At 35.4% G+C, this 17,498-nt stretch overlaps 2 protein-coding genes across 2 annotated transcripts; both read right to left on the bottom strand.

Moving 5' to 3' along the window:
* Window positions 1-1,892: 1,892 nt before the first annotated feature.
* Window positions 1,893-3,450, bottom strand: LOC107765795 (ribulose bisphosphate carboxylase small subunit, chloroplastic 2). Its single transcript, XM_016584494.2, has 3 exons — window positions 3,100-3,450; window positions 2,454-2,588; window positions 1,893-2,297 (listed from the first exon to the last, which is right to left on the bottom strand). The coding sequence occupies exons 1-3, from the start codon at window positions 3,277-3,279 to the stop codon at window positions 2,067-2,069; spliced, it is 546 nt and encodes a 181-aa protein (XP_016439980.1). The 5' UTR covers window positions 3,280-3,450; the 3' UTR covers window positions 1,893-2,066.
* Window positions 3,451-4,535: 1,085 nt separating this feature from the next.
* Window positions 4,536-17,189, bottom strand: LOC142172152 (uncharacterized). Its single transcript, XM_075235933.1, has 9 exons — window positions 16,827-17,189; window positions 16,488-16,715; window positions 15,864-16,380; window positions 15,486-15,711; window positions 15,195-15,377; window positions 14,824-15,092; window positions 13,908-14,184; window positions 5,870-5,894; window positions 4,536-4,937 (listed from the first exon to the last, which is right to left on the bottom strand). The coding sequence occupies exons 1-9, from the start codon at window positions 17,187-17,189 to the stop codon at window positions 4,536-4,538; spliced, it is 2,490 nt and encodes an 829-aa protein (XP_075092034.1).
* Window positions 17,190-17,498: the final 309 nt, after the last annotated feature.

The raw sequence follows: 17,498 nt of genomic DNA on the forward strand, positions 1-17,498 counted from the left end.
GAAATCAACTAAAATCAACTTTTAAGGCAAAAATTCTTATTTTCATCAATTTTCAACATAAAGGCTTTCCGGAAACATTCCCAGACTGCGCATGCAAATCGAGGAGGGTAAAAATGAAATTTTTAAGGTTTAAGAGCGCAGATTCGAGTTCTAAAACATAAGATGACCTTTTGGGTCATCATAGAGACCTAATCATCCCTCCAAACTGAAATAGTTCAAGTGACATTGTATGCCTAATAAATTTATTAACCCCTTCTATAAATTCCTCCGTCAAAAACCAACGATTAGGATAATTTCTACTATACATCCAACTACGATATTCCATCTACACAAAGAACAAATAAATTGAATATTATATTAATTGAGTATTCAAATTAATTTATAGTTTAAGTTACATAATAAACTTTAGTAATAATATTGTTCTGACCCTATCATTAATCATAATTAGACTCGCTAGAATAATTAATTAGTCAAGCCATTTAATTAGACTAATTTAATTAGACTAACTCAATTAGATTAATTGATATTGTCGTTTTAAAAATTTATACCTTAAATTAATTTATACATTAAATAATTTAAATGCATAAATTTGAATTCTATTAAGAACCATAAGTTCATAATTTAAGGTAGTTCATAATTTATACCTTAAATTAATTTATACATTAAATAATTTAAATGCATTAATTTGAGTTCTATACCTTAATTCTAAATCTAATGTAGTTCAAACTAAAAACTCTAAAAAAATTATTATTTTAGGTAGTTCAAATCTAAATCTAAATCTAATGTAGTTCAAAAACCTTATTTAGTCACATAAATCCTAAATAGACAAAACCCTTAAAATATTGCATAAAATTATATTCAGAAAATTAAAAATTAAAAAGCTAATAAGGTAGATTACTAACCTTGAAAGAGAATGATAGTGGTGGTGGTGCCGAGGAGGGGAATGGCAGTGGTGGTGGTGGCGGCGTGAAACAAGCTAGTGGTGGTGGTGGCGGCTATGTTGTTGTTGCTACAACTTCAGTATTAATATATCACTACATCTTATAAAACTATACTCTTTGTTTTTAAATATGTTATATTAAGTTTTAATCGAATATAATTGAATTTTCAATTGATCCACTAATGAAGTATCCGAGCAAAGTACTAGTAAGGTGATCGAGAATGAAACATTCAAGACTCTGTGTGTGTGTGTGTGTATGTGTGTGTGTATGTGTGTTGTGAAATATATGTAGATTGTAAATAACAATAACTTAACAATAATACTGACCGAAATTGGTCGGTAAATTAATAATATTTCTAAAAAATAATTTTTGTTATGGAAAAAACCAATTGACCTTGGGCGGGAAAAAATAAATTAAAATTTTCGACCGATTTCGGTCGGTATCCTTGAAATTTTTTAATTAAACTTTTTTAATTAAAATCCTAATCAGGTCTTGGTCAAAGATTAACCAATTTCCGACCGATATTGGTCGGATTTTTTATATGTGTCAGATGTAGCAATGTTTATTTGTTATGGGACCACTTTTGGTGGTCGGTATTTTTGTGTGAAATTTTTTCTTTGACTTTTGCGACCAATTTACCTATTTTTCGACTGATTTCGGTCGATTTCCTCATCCGGCCGATTTCGGTCGGTATGCTGTGGACGGTTTTTGACAGTTTTTCAGTAGTGCAAGGAGAGGTTGATCTAGTGTATTTCATAATTTGAAGGGGGAAATTGTTCAAGTTTAGTTGAAGGTATCTTTTTTTTTTTTTTGGGTGGCCCAACATAAAATCTGAAAAATCTCAAACAAATTAAAATTGACATAGTTGTGCAGGCAATTGCATTGAGACTGCAGATACTACTCGAACAAATTAACATACTCCACAAATTAAACAAGTTGAAAAATCATATATTAGAAAAGAAACAAATTAAATGTCATTATTAGTTCTCATAAACTTGATTGGAATTCAAAAACATACATTGAATAGAATGATGAAGAAAAACCAAAACAGTTTCTTCAGGGTAAGGAGAATTCAAACAAACTTCCCCCGAAGACATAGGGTAAGCTGTCTTTAAAATGGAGATTTTAGTAGCCTTCAGGCTTGTAGGCAATAAAACTGATGCACTGCACTTGACGGACGTTGTCGAATCCAATGATTCTGATCCAGGCTTGTGGGTAAGCCTTCTTTGCCTCCTCGACCTCAGCCAAGACCTGAGTGGCATCAGTGCACCCGAACATGGGCAACTTCCACATGGTCCAGTACCTTCCATCGTAGTAACCTGGTGACTTGTTGTTCTCACGGTAGACGAATCCGTGCTGCACATATCCACAAGATAAACAAAACATTAACATGAGATAATACTCCTCTTTCACTTAATCAACTATATATGTATAATCCCAAACTAGTTAGGATTGAGTAATTCATGTTAGTTATGCTTGATAATAGTAGCAAGATTTAGAATAGATGTTGACCTCAGTCTCGAATTCCAAGCAAGGAACCCATCCATTTTTCAAAAGGTACTCAACTTCCCTAAGCAATTGCTCCACGCTCAAATCAGGAAGGTATGAGAGAGTCTCGTACTTCTTCTTGTTAATTGGTGGCCACACCTACATATATATTCCACATAAAAAATTTACGGTACAAGTATGGAATATAACATTTTCAATCTAATATTGGGGTGTCAATGAATTTTGTGATCTTCTATGCATATACTCAATCCGTTTCAATTTAGATAATTTAGCTTGACTTGACACAAAGTTTAAGAAAAAAAAAATATTTAAAAAATTTGTGATCCTAAAAGCTTAAGGGGCAAAAGGTTTGTGGGACCATGCCATTTGTATGATTATAAAAGCTTAAAGCGGATAAAATGAAAAGTTTAAAGTTAAATTGTTTTTAAATTTGGAAACGTGTCATTCTTTTTTTAACGGACTAATAGGAAAATTGTGTAATTTAAATTGAAATGGAGGGAGTAATATATTTGGTGAAATTAAGGCACATAGTATAGTGCCTTAATTACAAGTAATCATCGACAAAAAATAAGATAGGGTACCTGCTAAAGCTAAAACAGGTTAAGATACACTAAGTTCAATCCAGATATTATATACTTCTAGTACAAACCTGCATGCATTGAACTCTTCCGCCGTTGCTAGCAATGGAAGTAATGTCAAGGTTTTGTTTCCTGGAAACAGGGAAGGAGGTTGCGGACTTGAGACCAGTGAAGGGTGCAACCATACTGGCTTGAGCAGCATTGGCGCCGGTCGCAACAGCGGCAGCTGAGGACATAACTGAGGAAGCCATTGCTGAATATTAATTGCTTAGCTTGAAGCTATTGCCCCCTCTATATATAACGATGAAGTTGCACATACGGACACAAAATCAAGCAAACCCAATCTTAGAGGAATGGTAACCGCTATTATGTGGTTCTTGACATTACAAATTAAATTAATGACCACATGAAAGGGTAGCAATGACTTTTTTTTTTTTTTTAAATTTTAGCTAAGCTATTTACATAAGCCACAATAAGGGGTTCCACGTGGCAGAAGCTCATTGATCTTATCTCATCCTAAATGGGGTAAGGAATAGGGTATGAATGTGTAAAAATGGTTGGTTAATTTCTCTTTTGGGTAAGCGTTTTATTTGTTTTCTTGCCATCTGCATTGGCTGCTACTTGCAGTCGTTAAGCTTGGATTGGGAGACCATTCCTTTGCGTGCAGACGATTCAGACTTTTTGTTTGGACGCAAATCATTTTCAAATTTTGTCCATTCACATCAATATACTTATCTTTCTTTCAAATTTTGATGATTTCAAGGTCCAGGTTTCAAAGAATTACATTTTTGTGTTAACATACACTTTAATTTATACCATGATCTTGAACATGATAATCTTACATATAATCGTTACAAAAAAACATACCTGAAACGGAAGCCATTATCACAAAGCGGAAGCGTTTATCGAAATTGATTTCTCGCCCTTTGCCCTAACTTTCGTTACCGTCGACTTTAGTGATGGAAGAGAGAATTAAAATACGGTATCCCTAATGGGTGGGGAGATGACCAATTTATAGAGGTTCTCACTTAATCTGGTACGTCCATCAAGTAACCGATCGGACGGATGAGATTTGCTCATTAATTAAATATTAATTATGGGCCTTAAACCTATTGGGCCACACACATAGGAAAACTTACATTCTCCCACTTGGCCCAATAATCACATAATATTAATATTTAATAATATAAGAACATTAGTTGCGCATAAACAAATCTCTTCTATAATGCCCATCATAAATACCATAATACGATAAACTGCTAAATGTGAGTTATGGCGGTTATATATAATTTGTCTACATACTCCCTTCCATATACTACAACATTAGCAACTCATCGTACCAGGTCCATAAGCTATAAAATATTATGGTCCACAATAATGTCTCATTGAGACTTATCCTGTAATATCTCAAAACAATAATGTGTACACCATTATGAGAAACATGAAGTAATTAATGTATATCAGAAACACATAAATGAGCTTAGAGTGTCAAAATATCATAAATACATCAGTCATAAATACAGCCAAGACCCATTCTATGTACATGTTCTTTAAATATCTTTGGCTGTAAACCTTTCATTAACGGATCTGCAATCATGAGATCGGTTCTAATATGCTCAAGTGACACTCTTTGTTTTTGAACTCCCTCCTTGACAGTAAAGTAATTTAATTCCATATGCTTGATACCTTTGGAGTACTTATCGTTCTTGGAGAAGAATACTGTTGCAGAATTATCACAATAAATTTTCAACGGCTTGGTAATGGTGTCGACAACCCCAAGTCCTGAAATAAAGTTTCGCAGCCATAATGCATGAATCGTGGCTTCAAAACAAGCCACAAATTCTGCTTCCATTGTGGATGTAGTAATAACAGACTGTTTGGCACTCTTCCATGATATTGCTCCTTCATCCTATTGGAACAAATAACCAAACTGTTACACCCCATATTTTCGTACATTAAAGTATGCCATAAATAAATTAATGGAAGCTCGGAAATGAGATGTTACATCCTGCATTTTCGAACGTTAAAGTTTCATCATAGGTTCATCGACGCAAGTTCGGGAATGAAATTTATTTTGTGATTATAAGCATTATGCTATTTTAAACAAGTGATGAGTAAATTGGTGAAGGTGAGAGGATAAGCAAATCGGAAAAAATAAATTTCATCGAAGTTTGACATTTTGGGATAAAATATGGCCCGAACTAAAATATCCGATATTTATGGGCTAGTACCATACAAGGTACCACATGGCCATGATATTAAGGTGTATAAAGTGTGTTAAAAGTGAGTAGTATTTTAAGTAATTTGAGATAATTCTTAATTATGTGGGTAATTAGTTAATTATTGGGTAATGGGATATTACTCAATTAATTAAGGATTAATGGTTGATTAATAATGATTTTGGATAAAGTTTGAACTCCATAACGTGGAAGCAAACCCATCTAAGGATTGTGACTCATAAGTCACTATGATTATGTGGAAATACTTAAAGAGTATGAGTCATACTCATTAAATAAAGAAATGGGCATTTTGGCTTCTTTGGACATTAGATATTCAAGTAGTAATCTGATAATGATTTCTTAATTGAAAAGTGGCATCATAAGTGAGTACGTGTAAGTCATTTAGTATTTGGCTTCATTGGACTTAAAGAAACAAAGTAAGAGATCTTATAACATTTTTCCTAATTCAATCATTTCAAACAGAACACTCAATCTAGCAAGTTTTCTGTAAGAAATCTTATAACATCTTTCTAATTTAAGCATTTCAAACAGACGCTACACTTAGCAAGTTTTCAATAAATTTCATTCTCAAAAACACTTCAAATCAGATTCTAAACCTTACTCTAGCAACGTGATTCTTCAAATTCCTAAAAAAAAAATAAAAAAATCCAACGAGAATTATTGAAATCATAGCAACGTAAAATTTTACGGTTCTAAAGGAGTACGGTGTAACCTTTTCCAAGAACATCATACAGACTTTTTCCTAATCCAGGTATGTTAAGGCTATCCCTTCTTTCTTTTTGGCATGATCCAAATGATACAAACGAAACGAGCAAAATACGCAACTTTCATAAATGAATCTATTCATAGAAATACTAGGGGTGTCTATATTCTTAATTCTCCATGTGAATTATTATTATTATATCATCTGTTCATGAGTTTCAGAAAAATATGTATTTGATAAAGTTTGTCCGAAAGGAGTATTAATTTTATGATATTCGAGAAATCTTATTAACGTATTTCTTATACATTTCATGCATTTATACATGTACATTGACCCATGACCAGAAGGCATTATATACGCGTATATTATATGTATATGGGATATGGGAAAAGGTTAAAGGGGTTATATACGCACCACAACCTGATCAGCTGGTATACGTTGATGATTTTGCCCACAGTGGATGAGATGATATGATGGGATGCCCTCAGAGGCTTGATGATGTTATGTACGCATATACCTATGCATGGTATGTCATTTATACGCACATGCATGACATTATAAAATTTTCATGATTCACAGAGCTATTCAGAATTACAGGTTGAGTTCTTTACTCCATATTTCTTTCATGTCTTTTATATACTACTGTCATGCCTTACATACTCGTTACTTTATTTGTACTGATGTCCCTTTTTCCTGGGGACGCTACGTTTCATGCCCGCAGGTCCCGATAGACAGGTTGAGAGTTCTCCTAGTAGGCTATCAGCTCAGTAGAAGGTGTTTGTGCACTCCACTTGCTCCGGAGTTGCCTCTTTGGTCAGTATGATTTGAATATGTATTGTTTGGTATGGCGGGGCTCTGTCCCGACCTTTATGATATTTATGTACTCTTAGAGGCTTGTAGACAGATGTCATGTATACGGATACTAGTATGGCCTTATAGGCTAGTACGTCATATGTATAAGTCAGTTTATCAAGTTGGGTCACCCTATATTGAGTATTTTCTTATGTTTTAATCTATTTATCTCACGACAGCCTCTCCGGCTCAATTACCTATGATTGTATGTAATAAGAAAGATATGCTACGTTGGTACTCGGTTGAGTAAGGTACTGGGTGCCCGTTGCGGCCCATCGGTTTGGGTCGTGACAAAAGTGGTATCAGAGCAGTTCTGTCCTAGGGAGTCTACAAGCCGTGTCTAGTAGAGTCTTGTTTATGGGTGTGTCGTGCACCACACTTATAAGCAGGAGGCTATAAAGCATTTAGGATTGTCACTGTTTTTTCTTACTCTAGATCATGTGGTAGAGCTCACTTATAAGAATTCAATTTCCTAAACTCTATCCTAGTCATAATACAACGATGCCTATATTCAGGAAGACAGTTGGTAAGAGATATAATTGTGGAAGAGTTGAGTCAGAGGGACTCGATTTTTGCATCATGCTTATGATGGATAAACATGAGTAATTCAGCAGATCATGTCTGTACTAAGACGTGTAAGCCTCTTGATAAGGAGCCTTAAGGCAAGAATATTTATCCACCTTTATGGCGAAAGACAATGAGAGATTCAGAAGATAAATACAAGTTTCAAGGAGTAAAAGAAACAAGATGAAGAAAGGTACGAGGTACCCAGTTAATAAAGATTATCATTATTCAGGAAGGGAGATATAAGCATTTTGAGTTACCTTCAACAGTGACAGATGTATGTAAAATTGGCCACACCGATCTCAGTTATGCCCTATGGGAGCTAACAGACATAGTTTAAGAGAAGGACGAGTTATCAAGATCCAGCTGGGGATAGAGTAATCCAAAATAGTGGATGGATTGGTAGAGTTAGTTGACAATATCCGAAGGATGGTGCAAACATGGTAATGGATCTCCTTGTGAGACACCTCGATGGTGCACCCTAAAATAGTACAGCTAGATATGAATACTACAAAGATTAGCACTGGAAGCCTGGAAGGGATAAATATTATCTTAGTGTGACTCCCGTCCCTAGTAGAGAGAGAATATTAGGCAACCCGAAGAGCCAGTGGATGGAGTAAGGGGAGCTAAAATCAAAAGAATGTCTTGTTGAAGTTTTTGGAATAAAGTGATAGACATAAATATAAGCGGGAAATAAGAAGAGAGTTAATGAAGCATTATGAGTAAGTTGTGATACATGGATGACAACGGTAGATAAAAAAGATGACAGTATTACAGAGTTTATAGTCAAGTGAAGGAAAGGACGAGAGATGACAGGCCTTGAGACAACAAAACAGTATAGGCCATAAAGTCGTATCCTCATTTCGAGAAATACGTTCGTGATGCTAACGTGATTACCAAAAGAAAAAGAAAATTAGACCTCTAAGTAATAGAAATCAATATGGACTGGTGAACAAGATAAACTAAACATGAATTAAGGACTGAGTGATTTGATAATGGTCGGCATCATGAGAGTTTCAGATTTGCGTTCCAGCGATAATAAAATGGACAACAGAAGATGATTCATAAGAAATTCAGAGAAAGGTCATTCAAGAAGACGCTTCCCTAAAGCAAGCAAAGTGAGTAAGGTTAAGCTTAAGGGATTGTGTGTGCTAATTACACTAAGTGTCACCCTCGTGAGTAAGGAATTTTGGTTATCCTTGGTACTGAAGGATTACCACGAGGTGAGTAAGGATCATCGATGATGTGAAAAGATGCCAAAGATGAGAGGGTAAAACATCTATACGTAAATCATCGTAGCACTAAATCTTAGTGTTCCCCTAATAGGAGGAATATGGTGTGATTTGGCATTAGGTTAGAATTAAGTGGTTCTAGTAACTATGGAAATGGTAAAGGAAGAATGTGATAAGAATGAAAAAGGGACGAGAGTGCACTGATTCAGGCCTATAGATATGCTACGATTCCAGAATATTATGCAAACACGATGTCAAGGAAAGGAAGTAAGGGTCCCTGCCCAAGATGTTATTGATAGACGAGGAGTCAGTGCGAGACGTAAGTTAAGACAAAGGAAATAACCCAAGAAAGATTGCGTGAAATATTGATATGAGAATGGGCCAATGAGTAGTCAGTAGTTGATTCAGGAGAAGCCTAGTTATGGCTAGACAAGAAGATACAGACAAATCAACAGATCGTGCAAGATAAAAATAGTGAACCCCAACATGAAGCATTCAGACTCGCAGATATGATATTGTAACTTTGAGAAATACTCAGCTAGGAGTCGGGGTAGTTAAAAGTACTGTATGTTGAGTATTACAGAAATAAAAGAGAATGTCGATGGGAAGACAGTAAAAATATCAAGTTCAGAAGCAACCCTACAGGCATAAGAGTGTGGAGATAAGTAACTACGGCCATTAAATAGGAGAGGAAGAACCTCAAAAATTCCGTCAAGCATACAATGTAATAAGCTCATAGTTTTACAAGAGTCAGAGGATCCTCCCTAAGTACTACAACGAAAGACTAGCTGAGGAAATAAGGAAGAAGGCTTCAACCTAAGTACAATAACCTAAAGAGGAAATGGTCGTGTAACAACAGTCTAACAACAACATTGTAATAACTCCAAAGGAAAATGGCACCTACCATGGCTAATGAACGGGAAGTAAAATTAAAAGTAATATCCGAGATCATATGAGTTGCACGAAAACTCTGGAATGCGTAGGAACTAAGATAAGCTAAGTATGCATGCAACAAGAGGGCAGAAAGACCAGGAAAAGTAATAGCTTACGTTAAAGAAATCTAAGAAGGAACGAGAGAAATTATTCGATCAATGATCCTGAGTTGGTGATGTTATGAACGCACTTAAGAGTTTGGGGTTTTATACCTGCAGCATATGCAGCCATAGAAGATTCTGGTATACGTTAAAAGAAAGAATTGAGCCTAGATCATATACGAATGATTAAGTTGTTAGAGGAGTGTATCATGGATATCCCTCAGTGCCCATGAAAGGCTAAAGTAATAACTAATACCAGGAGCCGCAGATCGGAAGATAGCTTAAGCCTACATAAAGGTTGATCAGAATGAAGAGGAAACTAAAGAGTTACATCAACTAAGTAAATTAGGAGTCTGATTATTGGACCCAAAAAATTATAGAAATCATGAGTGAGAACATTACAGGATCACCCGTAATATCATAAGTACAAGAGAGATAGTACAACAACCACATTTTATAACGGCTCTATAATAAAGCCAGTTAGAAGAGTACCAGCCTCATAAGAAGTCAGTATAAAGCTCTCACCGAATCATGTAAAGAAGTGCAAGTATTATAATAGAGGTTCAAGTTGTGGATGTGAATCATACCTCTGTGGAAGGGAGGTCATGAAAGATATAGAATATGTGATATGAGATTTTAAGGTAAGTAAGATAAAGGTGAACAACCTACGAGATACTCAAAAAGCAGAAGGTTGAGAATAGTCCATGCTTCTGATAGAAGGCTAGAAGTACTAGGATTCAGTATCCGGGAATGATAGCGGCATCGTTAGTGGCATATCTTCCAACTTGTGGTTTTTAAATATCGAGAGGTCTAGCTAAAAGAGTAAAGAAGAGTTTGAGACAATGTGATGTCTCACTTGATGTTCCGGAATAACATAAGGAAATCTATGGTGCAAGCAAGTTGAAAGAAGGTTGCAAATAGTATAAATAGATACGTAGAGGTCGCAAGCTAAAGTATAGTAAAGCGATGAAGTTTTATGACAGGATAAATAGATACGTAGAGGTCGCAAGCTAAAGTATAGTAAAGCGACGAAGTTTTATGACAAGAGTAAGGATGAGAAAGTACAAGAAAGAAGGTGACATGAGTAGATAAGTCCTCGAGATTAAGCTCATGAAAATAAGAGAGCTGATGGTTTTTCTAAGTTATAGAAATCTCAGTATAGCCTGAATGAACTCAAAGGAGTCTAAGACTAATAGCATCTAGAGTGGAATGAGGGTATGATTGTGATAGATAAAGGATGACGTTTGGGCTTTCGATTGAGTAATGACTTGAAGAGGATTTCATGAATTGTATAGGATTAAAATACCCATGTAAGATGAGTCATATTGGGATGCTATAAAATACAGGTTTTGGAAGTATAGTATCCCCCCTAGGTGGATCAATCTAATTACTCCAGATGTCCCTGATGGGACGTGTACATAAGAGATCAAGTTATCAGTGGTAGATGATAGATCAACATTAAGGTGAATCAACAGTGGATGGACAAAAGTCACCAAAGTATGAGGTGAGATTAGGCTGTCATTCTTAAGACGATCAAGTAATGAGGAAGCATTAAAGGAATTAGATTTATACATATGGGATAAGTAATGAAAGTAGCTTGGAGTTTGGTAGCAGACCTCAGTAATGATAAAACGAAGTAAGAGTTATAGTATAATATGACTTACCTTGATGCAGTAAAGTCATACGGATGGATAACCAGTAAAGTCAACAAAGTACCGAGCGAAGAACTTCAGTATACCTATAGATGCCCAGAGGGACATCTTATTAAGCTCTGTATACGTTTGCGAAATGAGGCCTAGAGATTGACTAAAAGCTAGAGGAAAGAGGTGAGAAGAGTCGCATAGGCGTGCATACAAGGAAAAAGTCATACAAGTTACGGAATAAAAGGTAGAAACTATTACGAGATTGGAAGGATTCCGACCACAAGTCGTGGTGTGAGAAAGAGGCCTAAAGGGGGGAATGCCCTGGCCTTTGGAATTATTTACAGAACAGTTGCCTAAATGACAAGAACAATATTAAAGTATTCGCAAGAGCTAGGGGTTATGAGAATGATAAGTGCATCAGCCAACATTCGAGCACGAATGTTCCAAAGGGGGGAATGATGTTACACCCCATATTTTCGTACATTAAAGTATGCCATAAATAAATTAATGGAAGCTCGGGAATGAGATGTTACATCCCGCATTTTCGAACGTTAAAGTTTTGTCGTAGGTTAATTGGCGAAAGTTCGGGAATGAAATTTATTTTGTGATTATAAGCATTATGCTATTTTAAACAAGTGATGAGTAAATTGGTGAAGGTGAGAGGATAAGCAAATCGAAAAAAATGAATAAAGTTTGACATTTTGGGATAAAATATGGCCCGAGCTAAAATACCCAGTATTTATGGACTAGTACCATATAAGGCACCACAAGGCCATGATAGTAAAATGTATAAAGTGTGTTAAAAGTGAGTAGTATTTTAAATAATTTGAGATAATTCTTAATTATGTGAGTAATTGGTTAATTATTGGGTAATGTGATATTACCCAATTAATTAAGGATTAATGGTTGATTTATAATAATTTTGGATAAAGTTTGAACTCCATAACGTGGCAGCAAACCCATCTAAGGATTGTTACTCATACGTCACTATGATTATGTGGAAAGACTTAAAGAGCATGAGTCATACTCATTAAATAAAGAAATGGGCATTTTGGCTTCTTTGGACATTAGATATTCAAGTAGTAATCTGATAATGATTTCTTAATTGAAAGGTGGCATCATAAGTGAGTACATGTAAGTCATTTAGTATTTGGCTTCATTGGACTTAAAGAAACAAAGTAAGAGATCTTATAACATTTTTCCTAATTCAACCATTTCAAACAGAACACTCAATCTAGCAAGTTTTCTGTAAGAAGTCTTATAACATCTTCCTAATTTAAGCATTTCAAACAGACGCTACACTTAGCAAGTTTTCAATAAATTTTATTCCCAAAAATACTTCAAATTAGATTCTAAACCTTACACTAGCAACGTGATTTTTCAAATTCTTACACACACAAAAGATAATCCAACGAGAATTATTGAAATCATAGCAACATAAAATTTTACGGTTCTAAAGGAGTACGGTGCAACCGTTTCCAAGAACATCATACAAACTATTCCCTAATCCAGGTATGTTAAAGCTATCCCTTCTTTCTTTTTGGCATGATCCAAATGATACAAACGAAACGAGCAAAATACGTAACTTTCATAAATGACTCTATTCATAGAAATACTAGGGGTGTCTATATTCTTAATTCCCCGTGTGAATTATTATTATTATATCATCTGTTCATGGGTTCCAGAAAAATATCTATTTGATAAAGTTTGTCCGAAAGGAATATTAATTTTATGATATTCGAGAAATCTTATTAATGTATTTCTTATGCATTTCATGCATTTATACATGTACATTGACCCATGACGAGAAAGCGTTATATACGCGTATATTATATGTATATGGGATATGGAAAAAGGTTAAGATTTTATATACGTACCACCACCTGATCAGCTGGTATACGTTGATGATTTTGCCCACAGTGGCTGAGATGATATGATGGGATGCTCTCAGAGGCTTGATGATGTTATGTACGCATATACCTATGCATGGTATGGCATTTATACGCACATGCATGACATTATAAATTTTTCATGATTCACAGAGCTATTCAGAATTACAGGTTGAGTTCTTTACTCCATGTTTCTTTCATGTCTTTTATATACTACTGTCATGCCTTACATACTCGGTACTTTATTTGTACTGACGTCCCTTTTTCCTGGGGACGCTACGTTTCATGCCCGCAGGTCCCGATAGACAGGTTGAGAGTTCTCCTAGTAGGCTATCAGCTCAGTAGAAGGTGTTTGTGCACTCCACTTGCTCCGGAGTTGCCTATTTGGTCAGTATGATTTGAATATGTATTATTTGGTATGGCGGGGCTCTGTCCCGACCTTTATGATATTTATGTACTCTTAGAGGCTTGTAGACAGATATCATGTATACGGATACTAGTATGGCCTTATAGGCCAGTACGTCATATGTATAAGTCAGTATATCAAGTTGGGTCACCCTATATTGAGTATTTCCTTATGTTTTATTCTACTTATCTCACGACAGCCTCTCCGGCTCAATTACCTATGATAGTATGATACGAAAAATATATTACATTTGTACTCAGTTGAGTAAGGTACCGGGTGCCCGTCGCGGCCTATCGGTTTGGGTCGTGACACAAACATTGACTTTCTAATGTCAATACATCCAGCGAAATCTGAATCTGAGTATCCAACAACTTCCAAATGCTTGGATATCCTATACATGAGCATGTAATCCTTAGTTCCTTTTAGGTACCTCAAAACGTTCTTTGCAGCTTTCCAGTGATCAATTCCTGGGTTACTCTGATATCTTCCCAGCATTCCGACCGCAAAACTAATATCTGGTCTTGTGCAAGTCTGAGCATACATCAGACTACCAAAATTCTTAGAGAGAAAATCTTTAGTCTCATGCAATATGCCTAAATCATTAGCAACAAGTAGGATATCATCAACATATAAGACTAAAAATATAAACTTGCTCCCACTGATCTTTTGGTATATACACCGATCAACGGTATTTTTCACAAATCCAAAAGATGTTATGGTATCATTAAACTTTATATACTATTGTCGTGAGGCTTGTTTTAGTCCATATATTGACTTCTTCAGTTTACACAAAATTTGACCTTTTCCTTTAGTTTCGAAACCCTCTGGTTGGTCCATATAAACTTCCTCCTCGAGATCTCCATTAAGAAAGGCGGTTTTCACATCCATTTGGTGTAACTCTAAATCATAATGAGCCCCCAAAGCCAAAATAATTCTTAACGAGTCTTTCTTTGAGACCAGTAAAAAGGTCTCTTTATAATCAATGACTCTTTTTTGAGTATAACCCTTGGCAATAAGTCTGGCTTTATATCGTTCAATATTGCCATTTGAATCGCGTTTGGTCTTAAAGACTCATCTACACCCGATTCTTTTAGAACTTTCTAGCAATTCGACGAGATCCCAAACTTTATTGTATTCCATAAATTTTAACTCTTCCTTCATGGCGTCAATCCATTTGTCAGACTCATTGCTTTTTATGGCTTGTCAAAATAAAATCGGATCCTTATTAAGACCAATGTCAAAATCTGACTCTTGCAAATAAACCACGTAATCATCCGAAATAGCCGATTTTCTAACTTTTTGATATTTTCTTAATGGCATTTCTTGTGGTTCATTTGTGTCAGATATTTGTGAGTTAGTTTCTTCATGAAGTGTTCCATCCAAATGTTGCTCGGTGTTGTCAAAGTGTTTTTCAACAATTGGAATAATATTTGATATTTGTATGGAAGTAGGCACATTCATGGGTAATGGAATATTGACCCTCACCTCTTTTATTTCCACACTTTATTTTTCAACACTCTTACTAACTTCACCATTCTCAATGAATCTTGCATTACCGGTTTCAACAATTCTCGAACTATGGTTTGGACAGTAAAACACATACCTTTTAGATTTCTCTGGGTAACCAATAAAGTAACCACTTATTGTTCGAGAATCTAATTTCTTTTCTTGTGGATTATAAACTCTAGCTTCCGCTGGGCAACCCCAAACATGTAGATGCCTTAAACTAGGTTTTCTTCCTGTCCACAGTTCAAAAGGGGTCTTTGGAACTGCCTTACTAGGAACCCTGTTTAATAAATATACAGCGGTTTTAAGAGCATACATACACAATGATTTGGGTAATGAGGAATTACTCATCATGCTCCTAATCATATCCATAAGAGTTCGATTATGCCTTTCTGCAACACCATTTTGTTGAAGTATTTCTGGCATAGTATACTGTGCACATATGCCACATTCCTCAGGGAACTTTGCAAATGGACCTGGATATTGTCCTGATTCATTATATTTCTCATAATATTCACCACCTCTATCTGACCTAATAATTTTTACCTTTTTATCTAATTGCCTTTCAACCTCATTAACAAATACCTTGAGAGCATCTCTTGCTTGAGATTTTTCTTTCAGCAAATAGATGTATCCATAACGTGAAAAATCATCGATAAAAGTGATAAAATATATCTCTCCACCAAAAGATGGAACATCAAAGGGCCATAAATATCAGTGTGTATAATTTCAAGAAGCCGGGTGCTTATTGTGGCACCTTTCTAACTATGCTTGGTTTGCTTTCCCTTAATGCAATCCAAACATATAGTGAGATCAGTAAAATTTAGATTCGGAAGAATCTCATTCTTTACTAATCTTTCTAACCTTTTTTTGGATATATGACCCAAACGTCTATGCCACAAGTAAGCAGAACTTTCATCTAATGAACTACATTTAATTCCAACATTATATTGAACAGGAAGAAGGGATTCAGAAAAACCAATATCGACTTTCAATTTATATAAATCATCACTAAGAAAACCAGAACCATAAAAATTAGCATTCTTATATAAATTGAAACAACCATTTCCAAACTGTAAATCAAATCCAGAAACATCAAGTCTTGAAAGAGAAATCAAATTCCTAGAAACTGAAGGTACATAAAGAGTCTGTAATAGATCAAGGTGACGTCCAGTCTCCGTGATCAAACGATAAGTCCCTATGCCTTCAATTGGAGCCTTCATACGATTTCCCATGAACAAGAAATCCTTATTTGGATTTGTAGTTTGGATCGTAAGGAATCCCTGCAATGTCGTAGATACATGAGCAGTTGCACTAGAATCAAGCCACCAAGTATTATTAGGAACTTTTACTAAATTTGATTCGAAACATACAAAAGCACTAATTGTACCTTTCCTTTCGAACCAAGCTTACGTTTCAGGCAATCTTTCTGATAGTGTCCTTCCTTGTTACAGAAATGACACGTATCTGCTTTATGTTCCTTGTTAGCATCCTGTGAAGCTTTAGCATGTGCTTTCTTCTTCTTGGACTTGTTGGCCTTCACTTTAAGTCCTTTACCAGCTCCTTGACCTATGAGGTTAATTGAATGACTCCCTTGTTTCTTAAGTCTTGACTCCTCCTGAGTAAGGATACTGGATAATTCAATAACGTTCCACTTAGCCTTAATAGTGTTATAGTTAATTTAAAAAGGTCTATACTCAGGAGGCAATGAGTTCAGAATAAACTGAACCAAGAAGGAGTCATCAAATTTCATCCCCAAAGTCTGAAGTCTTGCTGCAATGTTAGTCATCTCGATGATATGATTTTGCATACGCGGCCCATCAAACTTCATGGTCGTGAGTTCATCCATTAGTGTACCAGCGAGAGACTTATCTGCAGAATAAAAATATTCTTCCACAAATTTCAGGTATTCCCTGGCACTTTCCGTTTGTGAAATAGTACTCTTAATGTTGTTGGCAATACTCATTCGCATAAACATAAGGCTCGACCTGTTAGAGCGTTCCCATGCTTTATGGAAAGACTTCTCATCCGCACTGCTCGTATCAGTAATGACAGCGGGCTTATCATTCAGCAGAGCCAAGTCAAGATCCATTACACCTAAGTGGAACTTGACTTGTTCATGCCATTCAGAGAAGTTCAATTCATTGAACACAGTAACAGACGAAGCATGCGAATGAAGAGGAATAGTTGCAAAATAGATAATACATGCTCGCAAATCAATAGGGATTCAGTAAAAACAATTAAAGCATATCACAATTCTCCTTTGGGTAAATACTACGATACATTATTAAATACCATTTAGTCTTTAATAGGTTATTAAATATTATTAACCAAATATACATGACATCTTTGGATAGACAATATATATTTGATTAAAAAATATTTAATTTACCTCATCATA

This window comes from Nicotiana tabacum, chromosome 17, assembly GCF_000715075.1.
Source record: "Nicotiana tabacum cultivar K326 chromosome 17, ASM71507v2, whole genome shotgun sequence".
Lineage (NCBI taxonomy): Eukaryota > Viridiplantae > Streptophyta > Magnoliopsida > Solanales > Solanaceae > Nicotiana > Nicotiana tabacum.

What these genes read in the sequence shown, in the direction of transcription:
- LOC107765795 (XM_016584494.2), bottom strand. Translation starts at nt 3,279, where the DNA reads ATGGCTTCCTCAGTTATGTCCTCAGCTGCCGCTGTTGCGACCGGCGCC. An exon ending in GAAGAGTTCAATGCATGCAG is followed by an intron (nt 2,589 to 3,099) that starts GTTTGTACTAGA and finishes ATATATATGTAG; the next exon opens with GTGTGGCCACCAATTAACAA. An exon ending in GCTTGGAATTCGAGACTGAG is followed by an intron (nt 2,298 to 2,453) that starts GTCAACATCTAT and finishes GGATATGTGCAG; the next exon opens with CACGGATTCGTCTACCGTGA.
- LOC142172152 (XM_075235933.1), bottom strand. Translation starts at nt 17,189, where the DNA reads ATGGATCTTGACTTGGCTCTGCTGAATGATAAGCCCGCTGTCATTACT. An exon ending in CAAAATGGTGTTGCAGAAAG is followed by an intron (nt 15,378 to 15,485) that starts GCATAATCGAAC and finishes TTTATTAAACAG; the next exon opens with GGTTCCTAGTAAGGCAGTTC. An exon ending in TACCCAGAGAAATCTAAAAG is followed by an intron (nt 15,093 to 15,194) that starts GTATGTGTTTTA and finishes TGAAAAATAAAG; the next exon opens with TGTGGAAATAAAAGAGGTGA.